The sequence below is a fragment of the Biomphalaria glabrata genome, chromosome 10, assembly GCF_947242115.1.
Source record: "Biomphalaria glabrata chromosome 10, xgBioGlab47.1, whole genome shotgun sequence".
Classification (NCBI taxonomy): Eukaryota; Metazoa; Mollusca; class Gastropoda; family Planorbidae; genus Biomphalaria; species Biomphalaria glabrata.
In genome coordinates, this window is record NC_074720.1 from 39,739,792 (window position 1) to 39,759,490 (window position 19,699).

Sequence of the window (19,699 nt, forward strand, 5' to 3'; positions counted from 1 at the left end):
TGTGTGACTTGGTCTGTAAAGTACCATGTAGTGTGAACTGTTTCTAATTCTCAAAACAGCCACAAAAATGTTGCTTAGTTTACGACATTCTGTCAGTTTTGCGACAATGTTTATATTCCATTTGCTCTTTGTAGCCTCTTTCTGTGTAGGTTATCAAAGTGAGTTCTATTTGTATGTTTTTTGTTTTTAAATTTCACTTCCTATTTTACTTGTATACATTACATTAAGCCTATGAATATTTTTGTGTACAAAGCTTGTATCAACTCACTCAGTCTGGTACACATTTTGTACACGTTTTTTCTCCCATTTCCCAATCTCGGATCAAGTTGAAACTTTGCACGATTATTCATTGTCCCTAACAAAACATGAATACTAAAAAAATAATATCCAATTTATTAATATATTAGTGGTGATTAATTATTTTTGTTTGATATAGAAAAAGGAACAAAATTTTACAGTATTGATAAATATTGGTGTAAATTTGTAGCTTTTTGCCTTTAGATCAGCTTTGTTTTTTTATCTTATTTTTTCTTCTATTTTGCTTGTTTCTGGTCGTCTTGTTAGTTGTATGAAGAATTTTCAAATCTTTATTCTCTTACAGTTCATTCCAAATGTTATAAACACCATACACAATCAACATAAACATCATACACAATCAACATATACACCATACACAATCAACATAAACATCATACACAATCAACATATACACCATACACAATCAACATAAACACCATACACAGTCAACATAAACGCCATACACAATTAACATAAACACCATACACAATCAGCATAAACACCATACACAATCAACATAAACACCATACTCAATCAACATAAACACCATACTCAATCAACATAAACACCTTACACAATCAACATAAACATCATACACAATCAACATAAACACCATACACAATCAACATAAACACCATACACAATCAACATAAACACCATACACAATCAACATAAACACCATACACAATCAACATAAACACCATACACAATCAGCATAAACAACATACACAATCATCATAAACACCATACACAATCAACATATTTACCCCAAAAATTTGCATTTAGTTATCGGTTTCTTATTTGTTTCAGTAACTGCTAAAATCTCAATAACAGCCGCTAATGATCCACAAGGTCATGACGTACACATGCCCGATGAGTTAGAAGTCAATATTACGCTACAGAACAATGTTTCAGCTCGTCTGCGACTGACACGCGCAGGTCAGCTTGACCCGGATGTTCCTATCTATACCCTGAGCACTGGCACGGAAGGTGAAAGGGTGATCAGACGTGAGGAGCCTGTGACTGGTGAGGTGAGCTGGAAGACTAACTTATCGATTGATGGATTGGTGAAGTCACTAAGACTAAGTAACCAGCAAATTATTATGAATTTAATGAGACAAAGTGGGCGGCACTTTTGTGTGTGTGTGTGGCACTTGTGTTTGTGTGGGGGCACTTGTGTGGGGGGGGGGTATGGTGTGTGTGTGGGGGCACTTGTGTGTTTTTGCACTTGTGTGTGAGGGCACTTGTGGGGGGCACTTGTGTGTGGTTGGCACTTGTGTGTGGTGGGCTCTTGTGTGTGGTGGGCACTTGTGTTTGGCGGCATTTGTGTTTGGGCACGTGTGGGAGTGGCACGTGTGGGGGGGCACTTGTATGTGTGTGTGTGTGGAGACATGTGTGTGTGGCACTTGTGTGTGTGTGGGTGGGCACTTGTATGTGTGTGTGTGGGCACTTGTGTGTGGGGGGGCACTTGTGTTTGTGTGTGTGGGTGGGCCTCATTCAGTCGTAAAAATGCTATAGATCTTCTCATTAAAATAAGATGTGTCCTTTGCTATGGTCGGAACGATGTCCCCACACATCAGTTCCCACACATTCTTCGCAGCCGATGTGCTCAAATGAACATCTCTACCCCTATACAGTTTGAGATCCGCGACATTGCAGGTCCTGCTCGGTGTAGCACTGGGTGCTGCAAACTGTCTTAAGTGTCTCAGGCTACTGACAAAGTGACGTCATTTATACACCGATGATACTAAGTAGTCATTAACATATTTATGAGTATATCAAACGTCGTAATTACAATTATGAGTGGTTGATTTGATTGATGTGATTTGATTGTCGACTGAAAAGATTGATTTGATCTGAAATAGAGTATTATTTTCACTAATTCAGTCGATTTGAATGAAATATTATGAAAAATTAGACACGCTTGCTTTGATATGTGTTGTTACTTAGTTTAATGAAATGTGTTTAATATATAAGCCTGGTATATCTCATTATTTAGAAACCTGTTTATTATCAAGACATTAATTCACTAGCTGTCATGGAAGTTACGAGCGTCAGTGTCGGCGAGAAAAGTCCGCAGATGTTTAAAATCCAAGTAATTATTTTGAATTGAAATTTTAAAATCTCTATATAATACTCTTAAAAAATAGTTTAATTGATAGAGGTATAAAAGATATAGATTTTATCTTATAGGTTTCATATGAATGTTTTTATTAGAAAGGTGTATTCCATTGGAATTCTACAACCTACTCTATTACGCCAACAAGGAGGAAAAGGGAGGCGATCTCTGAAGTTCATAGTTTCGTGTACAACATTGAGCAGACACAATTGCAGGAGACGTTTGAAAGAGTTACTGCCCGTAAGTTTATTTTTTTTTAACTTCACCTACTACTGTCAAGTCCTTGAAACTGACACTACTGTCAAGTCCCTGGCACTGACAGTGCTGTTGTAAGCAAAAGAATTTATTCTGCACTTAGTTGCCTTCAAAAAAGTTTAACGTCAACATTTCTTCTTTGTTTTTGTTTAGGTTTGTTTCATATGAACACATATAACACAGACGTTACTTCAAACAAAGACGATGATTACGTCATACGCGTCATGCATTTAGTCATGCATGGTAACCAATGACTTAAATTCATGTCTGAATCAGGCAACCCATTCCATGCTCTAATTGCACTTTCTGAGTATTTTATTCGAATTTGTTTTTGTATTTGAAGCGATTGGCGCATCAATGTTGATCTTTTAACAACCTGCGTCATCTAAACCTGTCATTTTCCCGACTGGTCTGTCAGGGAAACACCAGCACTTTTAAACGGGACTAACATTGCAAATCCACTTTTGCAATTAATAACAGACGGCTATCAATGGCTATCAATGGCGGCGGGTAGGGTTCTAATCAGGAAACAGTGACGACAGTTCCGAGTGCATATCATACGACAAGTCAGCCATCTTTCTTTGGGTCCCGCACATGGCCTATTTTGAGTTCCACTGAATCTACATTTACTTATCTTCTTCAATAAAAAAAAATCTTTATTTACGTCCGCAGATTAAGTACATAATATCCTACAAATGAAGTCTTCTTAGCTAATGTCCAACAAATGAAGTCTTCTTAGCTAATGTCCTACAAATGTAGTCTTCTTAGCTAATGTCATACCAATGTAGTCTTCTTAGCTAATGTCCTACCAATGTAGTTTATATAGCTACTGTCCTACCAATGTAGTCTTATTAGCTAATGGCCTAACAATGTAGTTTTCTTAGCTAATGTCCTACCAATGTAGTTTTCTTAGCTAATGTCCTACCAATGTAGTTTTCTTGAACGATGTGATAATATAGTGTTCTTATTTCTAATATAAGCTCCTGAGTATGTTGAGTCAAAGGCATTAGATGACAGAGAGATTGGCTTACAGCAGGAAGACACAGAGAGTGTTCCACAGTCAGAAGATACAAAACATTCAGACGTCACCCTTTTGAAAGAGATCTCGAGACGCAAACGTCAAGACGAGGCTCCGACCTACTTTGTTGACGTCACTGCCTTTCTGGACTACACTGGCTACCAACGGTTTCTTGAGAGATCACACAATGATTCCATGACTTGTTTGAGTAAAATACATGAGTATTTTGCGTTCATTTTTACCGGAGTAAGTATCTTGATGAATATAGGTGAGAAGACATTGTCTGCTAATGTAAATGTGTCTGAGTCTAATGTAAGAGCTCCTTGATAACATTTAAATTTAACAAATGTGTGAACTAGAAAGGCCGAAATGGTGTTGTGAATTTAGAAACATTTTTAGCGGCCCCCGAAAGGGGAAAAAACGCTATTAGTTTTATGTGGAATGTCCGTCCGTCCGTCCCGTTTAGATCTCGTAAACTAGAAAAGATAGTGAAAATCCGATATCATGATATTTTAGACCATTCAAAGTTCTGATGCAATGGTTACTTTTTTCGTTTCTGATAGCGAAAAATCTAATTTTTTAAATCACTTATGAAAGCAGTTTTTTTTTCAGGAAGCTCTTTATTAGGAGACCATAGGGAAGACTCATTAAACACCTTTTCAGACATGTGAAGTATTGGAAAACAGTAAAAAAAAATTAAAAAATTGGCTGAAAATATATAATGCAAAACTGGTGGAAGATATTCGTTTAATGGTGTCTGCTTCAGATGTTGTCAAATATGCAGGTCGTAACTGAGCTTGCGTGGTCATGTGAAACACTGCATTCATTCTAAATCTTGGAGAATTGAAGACATTACCATTCATTTTTGAGTACGTCATAGAGTCGTGGTCATGTAAAATATTTGCACTCATCCTTAATCTTCGGAATTGAAGGTAATGCCCTACTGGTATAGATAGTTATCATAGTATGGTAACTGGAGGCGAAATGAATTTGATAACCCCCCCCCCCAAAAAAAAAAAATAATAAAAATAAATAAATAAACAACGAAATAATAAAATTATGAAATGTATTCGAAATCTAATTGAGTCTAGATCTAAGCCAATAATTAACTGAAATTCCTAAAGAGAATTATATCTCAAGTCAACTGGGGCTCCGTAAGCTTCTTAAACATATTCGTGCAGATGTTATTAACCTTCAACAAAAGAGACTCAGAATAAAGTTTCTTTTTCATCAAAAGGAAGCAAGATGTGTCTTCTAGAGTATGTAGTCTAACAAGTGTATAAACCTAGAGTCTCTCTCTCCATCAAGATATTGAGCTAGGCTCGTTGGCATAGAGCTCTACTATGTTTAAGAATTGATCGATATTTCGCAATTGTAGGTCTTAGGTGGCTCCCTAGTTTACCTATGCCTAGTTTACCTATGCCGAGTTTACCTATGCCTAGTTTACCTATGCCTAGTTCACCTACGCCTAAGGCTGATCCTGATGTTATAGATGTAAGCCCATAGGTTAGCTGTACCTAAGCTATTAATTATAAAACAAAAAAAATGTTCCTTTGTTTTCCTCATAGATTGACCTCATCTATCAAGAATGGCCAGCTACAAGTTTCCAGATTAGAATTCGACTGACTAAAATAATTATATTCCAGGTCAGACTCTTGTAGAGAGTATTGAGGCACACACACACCCACACACACACACAAAGTAGTCTGTTTCGAATGAGAGAAATCTAAAGAGAAAGCTATTGAGTTGTTTAATTTTGTCTGTTGTATATATAAACACTACATTACATCGATCTATAAACACTATATCGATCTATAAACACTACATCGATCTACAAACACTACACAGATCTATAAACTCTACACAGATCAATAAACACTACATAGATCATAAACTCTACATCGATTTGTGAACAATACATCGAACTATAAAAACTTAACAAATTCATAAACACTACATCAATCTATAAACACTACATCTATCTATAAACGCTAAATCAATTTACAAACACTACATAGATTTATAAACGCTACACAGATATATAAACTCTACTCGGATCTATAAGCACTACATACATCATAAACACTACATGTAAACAATACATTGAACTATAAAAACTTAGCAGATCTATAAAAACTCCAATAATCTATAAACACTACATACGTCTATAAACACTACATAGATCTATAAACACTACATATAAAGCATACAAAAGAAACAAATTATTATCGTAATTGTTTAAAAGATAAGCTGCATCTCTCATCAGTCTTTTATTTGTTTTGTCTTAATTGCAACTGACTTTATCCAAGAGGCTATGCGCCATTTAAAATGCAGGGTTATTGCTCTTATTGAAGTGGTGTAGAGCCGCAAAAGGGGAGATAATTTTGTACTGCTAAAAAAAACATAAACAGAACTCTGTATAACATAACCCTAACACATCTTGAGTGTGTGTGTGTGTCTTGGCTAGTCTAGCTTTGTGTGTGGTGGTGGAACTTTCATTCTATACCTATTATTTTGTATTACTCTTAAAATTATAGTTTGAGCGAAATGTTATGATTTATAACCTAGTTTGGGGGCAAAGGGCCTATAATCTCTGACAAACTGCAGTTTAAACTTAACCTAATGGACATTTCAGTACAATTACCTATGGCATTTCCAAAATAAAGTTTATTATAGTAGGCCTAACTATATATAGGCATATATATATATATATATATATATATAAAGAGATATTGAGAGACATTTTGAAATCAATAGACCAATAACCAGATCAAAGACCTTTTATTAAAAGACCACAGTTAGCAACTAACATTACAAATTACCATACTGTCGGATTTATATATATAAAGAGATATTGAGAGACATTTTGAAATCAATAGACCGATAACCAAATCAAAGACCTTTTATTAAAAGACCACAGTTGCCAACTAACATTACAAATCACTGTACAGTTCGATTCACAAAGTAGGGATATACACATCCGCATTGGTCTACAGGGCAGGAGGCTCAAGCTGAATTTCGCCATTTCATTTTCTGACTTATAAATAACAATTTTAAAAACGTATTAATAGTTAAATAGTAGTGTAGAACCAAAGCCCCTCATTTAGGCTCTAAATCTAATAGAATGCACTTTTAAAACTGATGTTATAATTGCTCGTGTTTCTTCTTTCTCTCTATATATCCAGGATCCTGCCGTGCTCCCGATACCAGCAAACAACGAATCCATGTATCAGAATTTGAGTTTTTCACTGAAAGGAACCGTCAACGCTTACACAGCAATTTATAGCTTCTGGGAATTTTTAAACTCAAGTCAAGGAAGAGAAATGAGCTATCCTTATGATCACGCCATGCTATTTATTGGGTAAAATAAAATTTAACTATTTACAACAAGATGTTCGGTCGAATACGTTTAATTGGACCACCGGTTAATCAGATCAGTCGCTAATTCGGACCGCATTCTAAATTATCGAAACAAATTATGTACGGTTGATGTCATCAGCTTATTTGGACCGAAATTCCGTCTAATGGGAAAAAAGTTTGGATCAAAGTTCCGTTAAATAGGATCAAAATTTGCCCCAACATTCCGTCTAACGGGACCGAAATTTGGACCAAAATTTAGTTTAATGGGAGAGAGAAAATAAGAAAAAGAACACAAGTCGGACACGTTAAAACCTAACAGATCAAACATTTCGAATAAGTTCATCCCTCGACTACGAGCTTCAGGAGGCGAGGCGGCTGATTGTAAAGCACTTGACTTCCGAACCGGAGATTCTCGGGGTTTGAATCCAGGAATTTTTATTTCGGGATTTTTTGTGCGCCCCTGATTCCAGCCAGCTTAAATGGGTACCTGACATTAGTTGGGGAAAAGTAAAGGCAGCTTGTCGTTGTGCTGAACAGCCCAATAACAGCCTAGACCCTCACCAATTTGCATATAAAGCGGCTAGGGAAACTGAGGATGTAATCTTATTGCTTATGGACAAGCTTTATAAGCATCTTGATACACCCAAAACATATGCACGAGTCCTCTTCGTAGACTTCTCCTCGGCTTTCAATACCATACAGCCACATCTAATGATAAACAGAGTAACTTAAATGTCAGCCCTTACGTACAAGCATGGGTTCTAAACTTTTTAACCCAACGGCCCCAGTATGTTTTAAAGTCAACAACACTAAATCGTCAACTCGAGTACTATGTACGGGTGCTCCACAAGGTTGTGTACTTTCTCCTGTACTGTACACTCTTTACACTAATGACATAAGAAGCATCTATGACTCAGTTAAAGTCATTAAATTCGCTAATGATACTGACATAGTCGGGTTTATTTCAGAAGAGGAAACAGTATCGAGGCTCGATAGAAGAGTTTACAAACTGGTGCACCGACATCTTTCTAGAACTGAATGTAACAAAAACTAAAGAACTTAAAATAGATTTCAGAAAGAAAAAACTAACTATACGTGAACTGCAAATATTCACTACATCTATAGGAAAAGCGAAGGCAAATAAATATCTAGGCATTATCATTAATAACAAGCTTTCATGGGAAGACCATTTTGGATCTCTGACAAAGAAAACAGCCCAGCGACTATTTTTCCTATACAAACTCAATAGCTTTAAACTAAATAAGAAGATCCTAAATACTTTTTACGGCGAGAATATACAAAATCTGCTAACATACGGAATAATTTGTTGGCAAGACAACGCTTCATCTAAACTGTTGCACCGTCTAGAAAACATCATAAAATGGACATCAAAAATTACACTCACAACATTACCACATTTAAAGGAACTTTTTGAATAAAAGTGTCTAAGAAAAATCGAAAAAATATTGGAAGACAACGGCCAGCCGCTCCATCAGAACTACGTCAAGTCCTCGCAAAGTGGGCTACTGCTATCAATCAAAACAAGAACAGAGCGGTACAAAAACTCCTTCGTACCTCACTCGGTCAGGCTATATCACCGCCACTCGTTGATCAGGAAACATGAAAAGGACCGAGATGCCTGTGTGTAGTCACTGAATGAACTTTTTATGTTGTGTCTGTTCTATTTATGTGTATGTTTCTGTTGTGTTGTCTAGCCAAGTTGATAATAGTTTAGAACTTTGGATGCCTGACAGCATGCTCTACCCAGGACACCGTCATTGGTGATTTCTTCTGGACACTTTGCCTAAAAAGTTCTGGGAAATATATATATATATATATATATATATATATATATATATATATATATATATATATATATATATATATATATATATATATATATATATATATATATATACATACATAAGAAGCTTAGCTTTACATAGATCTAATCTGATAATATTTTGCTATTGTCTCTCAATATTTTTAAATACAGGAGCACGACAACATTTTGAGAATTATAGAGTGGTTTTAAATATGGTTAAAGAGTTAAGACTAATCACATCACTTCTATTTCCAGGTCAGACCTGTGGAGTCCTTATCCTGAGCCTAATAACGGAATAACAGGTCAGACTAGTCAGTGGTTAAGTATATTACAAGTAGGGTTTGATGTTAGAAGCTGGTTTAGTGGCTTCTGTGTCAGGTGTGTCATAGGTCACTGACCACGTATTAACTCTTTCTCTCCGTAATTATTTATCACATTCTAGTGGAATCAACGTTGGTATCGCCAGTAAGGAGAGAAAGAGTTAATGTGACTTGGCATCGCTTAATGACGTTGTGTGGATAACGAAATGACTCGTGTCATCACCAACCCTCTCTTTCACTCTCACTCCCATAAAAAGGGATGGTGGGGACAAGGTCACGGGGGCTTAAACTGAATCTAAACAAACAAGATATTTTTTTTAATACGTTTTGAAAAACAAAGCTTATATTGAGTGAAGGGAGCGCACTGTTCAATTGCTGACATCTCTAAATATTACAAGAAGAAATTAAAATTGTTTACCACTATTTGATTGGTTAATTTTTGCGGCCCCCCGAGAGGGGAAAAGACGTTATTAGTTTTGTGTGGAATGTCTGTCCGTCCGTCCGTCCCGTTTAGATCTCGTAAACTAGAAAAGATATTGAAAATTCGACATTATGATATTTTAGACCTTTGTAAGTTCTGATGCAACGGCTACTTTTTTCTTTTATGAAAGTGAAAAATTTAATTTTTAAAATCAACTATGCAAGCAGTTTTTTCATAATAATACACTATTTTTACAACTATTCACTATTAATAGTAACAAACACAAGAGGCTTTCAATAAGGGAGATACATCTCTGCCATGTTTTTAACACTTTTATGCAAACGGTCTTAGATTTTTTGTTAATTTGTTTTTCAATGTATTACACAGTTATGTCATACTAACTAGTACATTTACAAAAAATGGTTATTATTTTTTTCAAAGAGAGAAAAAACTATTTAATATGCATATAAGTGGAACATAATTTAAAACAACTATTAATAAGTAGTTTTTTTCATATTATGGCATGTATTATAAGTGGTACAAATATAGCCAAAGACATGATTAAGAATTTTGTTTAACATTTTTTCCGAAATTTTTTTTTATGAGGCTTTAAATAAGAGATGACCCTTACCAAAACAATTATATCAATAAGATAATCATTATATGAAATCAGTTAGGCCAGGTTCACATCTAGATTCACCTTCACTTTCACCTACCTTTGGTATGCTGGACTGTTGGGGCACCACGCAAGATCAGTCAACCTTCTTTCTCCATTCTTCTCTCTCATTAGCCTTTGATAGAATTTCATTCTGATATTCTTTCTGAAAATATTGAAACCTGCCTTTTTACTTGCCTAAATGGACCACTTCGGGGGCCCATTTTGAGTTTGTGTTTCCACACAAACTGTCTTTGTAACCTTGTTTTTTTTTTGTTGATCCCTGTGTTTTCATCGACAATAAATAATTGTGAAAATTTCAACTTGATCCGAGAATGGGAAGTGGTAGAATAAAAAAGTGTAAAAGAATCCACAGACAGACAGACAGACAGACGGAGTGAGTTTATATAAGCTTTGTAAAAAAAAAACAGGAATGTATTAAAAACTATAATTGTTGTAAGTTTGTTTCTTAATTGTCCAGGTTTAGCAGCAGTGGGCACTTTGTGCAGGACAGACGGCACGAGCTCCTCTGTTATTGAGGACCTGGGAGACTATTTCGCCATGTTCACGGGCGCTCACGAGCTTGGTCATAGGTGAGTTTGTAGACATCATACATTAGCGCCAGACATGGGGCTTAAAAACATAGAGAGGCTTTTACATTTAATTACGCTTTAGAAATCGTTTTACTTAAAACTAATGCAATCTTTTTTGAGCAATTAGAATAAATAATCTGTTTAAAAATCAATACAATCTGAAGTCCACAAAATGAATCTTAGCTTCAATTAAGCTTGCTATAACTTTATTAATCATTACAATCCAAGATTTGTCTCTGGTACAATAAAATGTAAAAAAAATAGTTAACCAATTTATACAATAGAACTAACAAATCAAATAAATCAAGCAAGCCAAAAAAAAAATTATTATGATACAATCATTTCCTCGGCATCAGTAGGCCTATTCTACTTAAATATTTCTTGATGTATCAGATTGTCAAAAAATAAACAATAATATCAAGATATTTTTACAATACCTTTATTCAGGTCACACTTTCGGAGTGGAGCCTGAGCTAAGGGTGGGTGGACGCAATGCTCTTAAAGTTTATCTGTTTCTGTGGCCCACGGTTAAAGAGGGTGTTGTGTGGCCAGCACAACGACCAAACGCCTTTACTTTTCCCAGAACTTATGTCAGGTACCCATTAAAGGTTTGAGGACTCACGAGGCGCCCTAAAGATCCTGAAAGTAAAAATCCCAGTCATTCCCAGGATTTGAGTCTGGGACCCCCGGTTCGGAAGCCAAGCGCGTTACCAATCCACCACAACGCCTTTAAGTTGATGTAAATCGCTGTGAGAAGAATTACTAGCTCGTCAAAGCCTAAATACAAATGAATTTAAACTTGGCTAGAGAACTAGAAATTTTTTTGTCTTGGACAAACTCTACATCTTCGAGTATTTCCACACTTGGGCCCTATTCCTTAGACCTAGATATAATATTATGTCTATGGCCCTATGAATGGACCTCATTCACCAATCGTAAATAAACTCATTTAGCCACGTCATGATATTGATAAAACAATGAAAAATGCGTATCACGTGACAGCCTTTATGTATTACATGATTTGTATCGAAGATATATAGAATCACGTGGCTAAATGTTGTTTGTTTACGATTGGTGAATGAAGTCCTTTCAAGAGTTTAACAAATGAATGTGCAGGAACATTGTGGGCATTTAGCTTTAAACTCTAGATCTGGTCTAGATCTAAAGGTCTATCATTCGACTATTATTATGTAGAGTAGATTTATGCCTTCGCTTAACCTGGATGTTCCCTTGTGAAAGAGGTGGGGGTGGTGTGGGTTAAAAAAAATGTTGAATTTTTTTAACAAATCTATTATTCATTAGTTATGAAGAGAAAAATATTACATAATTTGTATAAAGCAGGTATTGCCTTTTTCGAAAAAGTAGACACACAAATTATATGTTATTCTTGGTTTTTTATTTCTTTTGAACTATGTATTTGATCTAGATATTTGTTGGTCTACTTAATGCATGTGCTGTGTTTGATCTAGTTTGTCTGCTCTGCACGATGGAATGTCCCCAGGCTGTCAGGCGGATGACTTTTATCTGATGGCGCCATTGTTTACCTGGTCAGGTGAGGCCAAAAAACTCCATCCCTGGCGGTTCTCCAACTGCAGCGTTGCCGAGATTACCACCTATGTCGAGACTTTGAGGAACACTTCGTAAGTCGCAGTGGTTCTCAAACGAAACTGTAAGGTACAAGTTTGGTATATATCAATCGATAGTCCAACTAGTGGTTCATAGTAACAGTCATCTTTTACTGCAAGTGGATCATATCAACAGTGATAGTTTAATACTAGTGGTTCATATCAATAGTGATAGTTTAATACTAGTGGTTCATATCAATAGTCATATTTTATGCTACTGGTTCATATCAACAGCCATCAGTAAATGCTAATGGTTCATATCAATAGTCTTCTTTTATGCTAGTGGTCTATTTTAGGACGATTATTATTATTATTATTATTGCTTTTAAATAGCGCGACTTTCATGCTTATAGCAAGCTCGGAGCGCTTTTGGTCCAATCTCACTTGTGGACCAGTGGGGGGAAGGGGGTATCTAGGAGTTGGTTTTCCATGCCGCCTTTAGGCGCTCAGTAAACGCAACTCTGCCCGAGTCGAGTGTCGAACCTCGAGCCCCCTTCTAGGTAGCCAAGTTCAAGCGCACTTAGCCTCTCGACCACGATTCATGTGAAACCAAAAGTGGCAGAGACTCTGGTCATCATTTTGTCATTGTCAAAGGCTGCGAACAAGTCCGGCATGGAAATGATTGATATGTGACCTACTTTGGTGTTGAAAAGTCATTTAGTACACTGACTACTGCTGTCTTTGTGCTACGGCATTTCTTGTCCGCAGATTGACATTCTTCGAAGAGACGTTACCGTTGCAGACGAGAAAGAATTTGCGCTAACACAATGCGCTCCAGAAGCTTTGACAGAAAGGGTAGATTTGATACCGGGATACTCTTGATCGACATTTGATTTCTTTAATAAAGTTCTGACCAGTGCATGTTTGATATGCCGCGGTATAATGCCTGAAGTCAATGAAGAGTTCTATATCTTAGTAATTGTGGGTACAAGCTCATCTAAACATTCAAGGAGCGAAGGAAGTTGGAATTGGATCAAGTTCATATGACTTATTTTGGAATCTTTAAAATATGACTCTTGACATAATCGAGATACAATGAAACTCACAAAAAGGAGAACTTGAGAGTGGTCAAGCTGTGATAAAAGGGATGGCATGTCATTTCTCATCTGCTCTATCGTCCACTGAAGAATTTATTCAAAGAGTCCCAGAGCTCAGAGACTGGGAGAGATGACGACCAAGATGCTCGCACCACCGAACATTTCAGCGGTGATCCTAAAATCGATTATTTGTTGTTGTTTTTTTTTCTGTTATCGAAAATGTCTCCGTTGCAATTGATTGCTGATTTTTTAAATTAATTTCAAAAATTTTGATTGTATTTTCCTATATGGGGAAGCTTTATATTTTAAGCCAGTTTTTAATGCTAGCCAAAGATCTGTCTAGGTGGAGGCCTGGGGAGAGGGGGTATTTTTGTTTTGTTTTGTTTATTTATGTCAAAACCTGGTTGTGATTTGATTTCTTTCTGTCTTCAATTTAACCCTTAGAATAAACGTCCAAAAATGTGTTTCATTTAATTTAAGACACAAATAAAACGTTTGGCTTAGTTCTAGGAAGAAAGCTAAATCGTTGTAGAAATTATCAAAGATTTAAGTTACATTATCTTTCTAATTAGCGGCCTCGGAGCGGAGAATAGCGGCTATTTAGTTTTGTGTAGTCTCTCCGGCCGGCCGTTTATATCTGTCTGTCCGTCCCGTTTAGATCGAAAAAAAAAAGATATTGAAATCCGGTTATAATATTTTAGATCTTGCAAAGTTCTGGTGCAAAGGCTACTTTTTTTCTTTTCTGAAATTTAAAAAATTAAATATGCAAGCATTTTTTTTCATAAAAATACCCCATTTTTACAACTATTCTCTATTAATAGTAAAACGAACTGAGATGACAATATAAGACTAATAAGAGACTGTTATATATGCTCGTTATTTCTCCCTCACCCAACTTTGGATCAAGTTGAAATGTATGCACAATTATTGCTCTGTTCCTGACAAAACTAGAATCAGTATTAAAGAATAACCAATCAGTTAATTAACTATTGCTAATTCTATTTTTTCGGGGGGATGGGGGGGGGGAACGAACAAGGGAAAGAAATTTTACTCGACAGATGTGGAGGTATAAACTAGATTATCCCCCTCTATACACTGCGTAGAGGATTAGGTCGTGGCTTAAAAGTTTGAAACTAAAATTAGATAACTATAAAATCTTCTTATTGAGCCAGTGTTTGAATTCAACTCATACAGTATCCATTCATACTTTAAACAATTAAATGTATTTATAAAGCGACCACGTAACATTTACACAGATACCCCCATCACTCCCCCTCCCTCCTTTTCATATTGTTAATTAGATAGTATATACTCATATTTTTTTTTTTGTTATAAATACTTTTGATACGTTAGATCAGGAAAGATGTGTCTCTCTGACACCTTGATCGCCACTGGTCAGGTTCCAGATGTCAGTGATCGGCTCTTAGGTCTGGAGTACCCTCCGAATCAGCAGTGCACTTTAAGATACGGACAGAGGTCATTTGACTGCAGGGTACAGTTCTTAGTGCATAATAGTATCAATTTATTGATTTTGTGTTGGTACATATATATATATATATATATATATATATACTGGTCTCATAAGTTACATGTGATAATATGGCATTTTGTTAGTATCCCTATGGAGAAATTTTTTAAAGAATTACTTTTCGTTCATATTCAGAGCGCTCTATTCCAATCGCTTTTGCGGACATATTGGAGGTTTCCTTGCTGTCTCAGCAAGCACAACTCAGCTCGATTCGTCAGAATTCGAACTCTAGCTCCTTGATCGATAGCCAAGTGGATTATGCGGCACTTGTGCCACAGAGGCCAAATTAAAACTTGCTTTGATGTAAACGCATGTGTTAAGCCACATGACACCCTGCTCGTTAACCGTTGGTCAAAAACAGATGACCTTAACCTCATCTGCCAATAGATCGCAAGGTCTGAAAGGGAACTTTTTTTTTCCTTACAGTGGAGTGATTTCATTCAAGAGAGTAAAACCAAATATGATATTTCAGGTTGATATAAAAACAAGTAACCAAACATGCAAAGTCTAAAAAAAAAAAAACAAAAAAAAAAAAAATCCTTAAAAAAAAAGCTTATCTAAAGGGGAAAAACTCTGCCCTTAAAACTATATCTATCAATAATGTACGTACAAGTTATTTTCCCTTATTCGATACCAAACAAAATAATTGACTTACTGACTTAACTCTTCTCTCCTAACTGACGATACCGGCGTTGATTCCACCAGAATCTGGTAAATACTTACGGAGAGTAAGAGTTAATCCTGTGTAACTCCGCCTGGGTACACCTTATCTTGCCGGTCCCCCAAGCCCGGGTAAAGGAGGAGGGGTGATCGTAAGGCTAGCAACCTGACATCACTAAACTATTGCTACAGAAACCGGAAAAACAAAACAATTAATTACGATTAATTGATTGACTAGTTGTTTTTTTTTTAATTGATTCATGTGTTTGGTACAATAAATAATTGTTGAATAAAGTATCAAATTGATCGGAGAATGCGTGTGGGAGATATAACGTGTTCAATTATTTAAGGGGACTAAACCCAACAAATTTAGCCATATATTTGAATACTGAAGGATTAGCTTCCCTAGTTGGTGTCAAACAAAATAATTAATTACAAGTAATTAATTGACTAATTTATTAACTTTTTAAAACTGATTCTAGTCTTGTCTATGCGATGAATAATTGATCCGAGAATGGGTGTGGGAGAAATGAAGTGTACACACTTTTACCAGACAGACAGACAGACAGACAGATAGAGTGAGTTGATATAAGCTTTGTAAAAAAAAAAATCCTGATGATGGTCTGTAATTTCCCATTCTATTTTTTAACAATGTCTCTATTCAACTAGTCACTTCGTGAGAACTCATACCTAAAACTGGGGTGGACACGGATCTCGAAAACGGTCTAAATTTGACACTTGATGTATATAGATGGTAAAAGAATTCCTAGCTCGTTGGCCACACTGGGAAAACTCTAGTTTGACCGTTATAGTTTTTTAAAGCATAAATAGAAAATAATTTAAAATTAGAGAACTAGGAAATCTTTATCTTGATCAGACTATAAGTCTTTGGGTTTTACTTACTAAGGCCCTATTCCTTCAAGAGTTTAATAATGGTTTAATAAATTCATGTTCATTAACATTTTGCCCACCATCTTGTAAGTCTAAATCGAAATGGCTATCATTAGACTATTTTAAAGTCTAGTAGATTTATACATTCGCTTAACAAGGATTTTTTTTCTTTTGGAAGGGGAGAGATTGGAGCAGGATAAAAAAAAAATCTTTTTTTTTTTTTAAGTCAAACATTCATTAGTTGTTAAGAGCAAAATAATCGCTTTATAAGTTATTTTACTTGATTCTTGTGATGCTTCATTATTGCAAGGAACCTTTCAAGTTAGCTTCGCACAATCAACTTCTTCTATTAACAGTCAAGATAAAAATTTCTACAGAAGACGGTGCTCAATTTGTTCATATACATCTATTTATTCATTCAACTGAATGCAAAGAAACATTTGAGTCGAGTGCGGGAATTCCCGCTGAAAGTGTTTTTTTTTAAAGCAAAAGAGGCAAGACAAATTTAATTTGAAGTCAAACCAGAAGTCAAACCAGAAGTCAAACCAGAAGTCAAACCAGAAGTCAAACCAGAGTTGTTACGTTGAAGTCAATCTGGTAGTCTCTTTTTTTTTAACTCTTTCTCTCCTAACTGACGATATCAGCGTTGATTCCACTAGAATGTGGTAAATAATTACGGAGAGAAAGAGTTAAATATGCATAAACTGTCAAAGTACTAGGATGATCGTTAGAGCCGTTTTCCAAATACCCGTCCAGTGTCGAGGTGCCAGCCATGAAGAGTTTGGAAGGTAAAAGAAGGAATTGTAAAAATCTTTTAAAAAAAAAAAAAACATGCCCAAAAGTTATTACAAATTTTTCTAGCAGTCCAGATTCCATGCACCGTTAACTTTGATTCGCTCTGGTGACGATGACCTACAAAAAAACAACTGTTATTTAAATGAAAATTAAGAGAGAAAAAATAACCAATTTGGTGATCAAACACATAAAATTGTCTATTTTAGCGCTACTATCACCTTAGCTATCTAGCCTACTACAATGTGCCAAATATTACATGTAACAGCACATATTGTTTTCTCAATAGGTACAGAATGTCCAGCGCCAAAGTTCATTTCTTAATTTTGTTTACTAACAACTCTCGCTTCCTTATACTTTTGCGTCATCAATTTCTGTGCTATATGCTTCTTTTTTGGTTTCGAGATTATCTTTTTAATGAATACATGTACCAGGGCGGCCTTAGCAATAGGCAAACTAGGCTTCTGATTAGTGGGTTCCTCACACGTGACTAAACAATTTTTTTTAGAGAAGAAATAGCGAAACTTGTGCCCAATGTTATTCTTGTAGTACACTAGGTTTGAGATAAATTGTGTAATTTTATTTTTTCGCTGTTTAATTTTTGTTTTTCAATTTTATTTGGGGTCACCATTTTCACTTCGCCGTTTAGCCTCCAATTATCAAAGGCCGGCCCTGCATGTACATTCTAGCCTACTAGTATTCTAATTCTTACACCTAATACCTTTATAAGTAAGTAAGATGCTGAGCCTGAAGCATTTACATAGCTTATATTAACTCTCTCCGTCTGTCTGGGTGAATTCTTTTATACGTTTTTTTTTTATCTCTCACCTCTAATTCTCGGATCACTTTGAAATTATGTACATTGTCGATGAAAAATGACCAATTAGTCATTTTATTAGTGTTAATTAATTATATTTTATATGGAAAAATAGCGGGTAAATCTTACGATATTGAGAGATATTGCAGTATTTGAACGGTGCTTTCGCTTTACTCATTATAAGTTTTGTCTTTTAAAAAGTATTTTAAAAATATATTGCTTGTTAATGAATCTTTTAACGTTTTAATTTAGTTAACAAATTTACACGGTATAGTTACGTAAACGAACATTATTCCCTTTCCTATTTTTAGCTAGGAAACGCCTCTGACATGTGTACTTCTCTGTGGTGCTACAAGCCAAGTGATGATCTGTGCTACACTTTCCCGGCATTGATGGGGACATCGTGTGGGAATAGAAAGGTAAATCGTAGTTCTATCTTATGTTAGACACCTTATTTATATAGGTTAGTTATTTAGCGACGCACCATAGGAGACGCATATTGAACGGGACTAGTGACGTTTGGGATATGTTGGGTTAGAGACCGGAAAATCAGTTAGCGATAGAACACTCCAGGGTAACGACGTGTTTAGTGACAGAGACTTCTACTGTGGCCTTTTATCAGAATAAATCCATATAAACTTGTTCATCATCGTTGACTACATCTCTTCACTTGTTAAAAACAGGTGTTGTTTGCTCTATATGTTTTGTTGGTCAACTACACGGAATACACCCGAACAATTACACCCAAACGCCTGCAGAGTAATTGGTTGACTTCAGGACAGCCTGAATAGGCAACATCACAGTGGCGACCCCGAACCTCGAAGCCGGACCCCTGATGAAGCCGAACATCGAACCGGACCTCGAAGCAGAACGTTTACTCAGGTGAGGGTCGTACACTCGAAGTTATAAGATTTCATCGGAGTACGGCTGAACACAGCATCATCGCAGAGTGACTTTGTTCTGGATCTACAAGCAGTCATTGCCTGTTTGATCGCACGTTCAACGAGCCGTTAACTCAGGGTGACCTTCGTCAGGACAGTAATCATCGCAACGTCGGGTTGAGTAGACTTAACCAGTATATTATCAAAGCCTGATCTTCATATGCTGAATCGACCTACAACCAGAGAAACCGTTCATTCATAACGGGTGAGAGATCGTTAGTGAACCTGTTGGACATATTTTTTCTTCGTCATAGGAGCCACATCGAGTATCAAGTTTTACCTCGTCAGTTTCGAGAAGGACAGTTTGCTCGCTGTCAGAAGTATTGTGAGTACTACAAGTTTGGTAGCTAACTAAATCGAAATCGCTCTGTCGTCTTACCCTTGGAGAGATTCTTGTGGAGCAGTTTGCTCATTGAACCGGTTGCTTGCCACTTTTATAACGGTCACTGTGTTTAACCTTTGGAAGGTTAGTAAAATCGTATTTTTCGTTGCTGAACAGTGATATATTTAGCATACGTCGGTCTAGACGATATCTAGACGTGCTG

General features: G+C 36.1%; 1 protein-coding gene across 1 annotated transcript in view; it reads left to right on the forward strand.

The window, feature by feature from the left end:
- LOC106066030 (A disintegrin and metalloproteinase with thrombospondin motifs 2-like) overlaps nucleotides 1-19,699 on the forward strand; it is a 35,709-nt gene continuing 16,010 nt past the window's right edge. Inside the window, exons 1-12 of the mRNA XM_056043456.1 lie at nucleotides 1-158; nucleotides 1,108-1,328; nucleotides 2,297-2,392; nucleotides 2,515-2,656; nucleotides 3,652-3,935; nucleotides 5,258-5,335; nucleotides 6,875-7,050; nucleotides 9,130-9,176; nucleotides 10,752-10,863; nucleotides 12,333-12,503; nucleotides 14,879-15,017; nucleotides 18,525-18,632. Of these exons, the coding sequence (XP_055899431.1) occupies nucleotides 68-158; nucleotides 1,108-1,328; nucleotides 2,297-2,392; nucleotides 2,515-2,656; nucleotides 3,652-3,935; nucleotides 5,258-5,335; nucleotides 6,875-7,050; nucleotides 9,130-9,176; nucleotides 10,752-10,863; nucleotides 12,333-12,503; nucleotides 14,879-15,017; nucleotides 18,525-18,632 (1,665 nt within the window). The 5' untranslated portion in view covers nucleotides 1-67. The remainder of the gene's footprint in view (nucleotides 159-1,107; nucleotides 1,329-2,296; nucleotides 2,393-2,514; nucleotides 2,657-3,651; nucleotides 3,936-5,257; nucleotides 5,336-6,874; nucleotides 7,051-9,129; nucleotides 9,177-10,751; nucleotides 10,864-12,332; nucleotides 12,504-14,878; nucleotides 15,018-18,524; nucleotides 18,633-19,699) is intronic.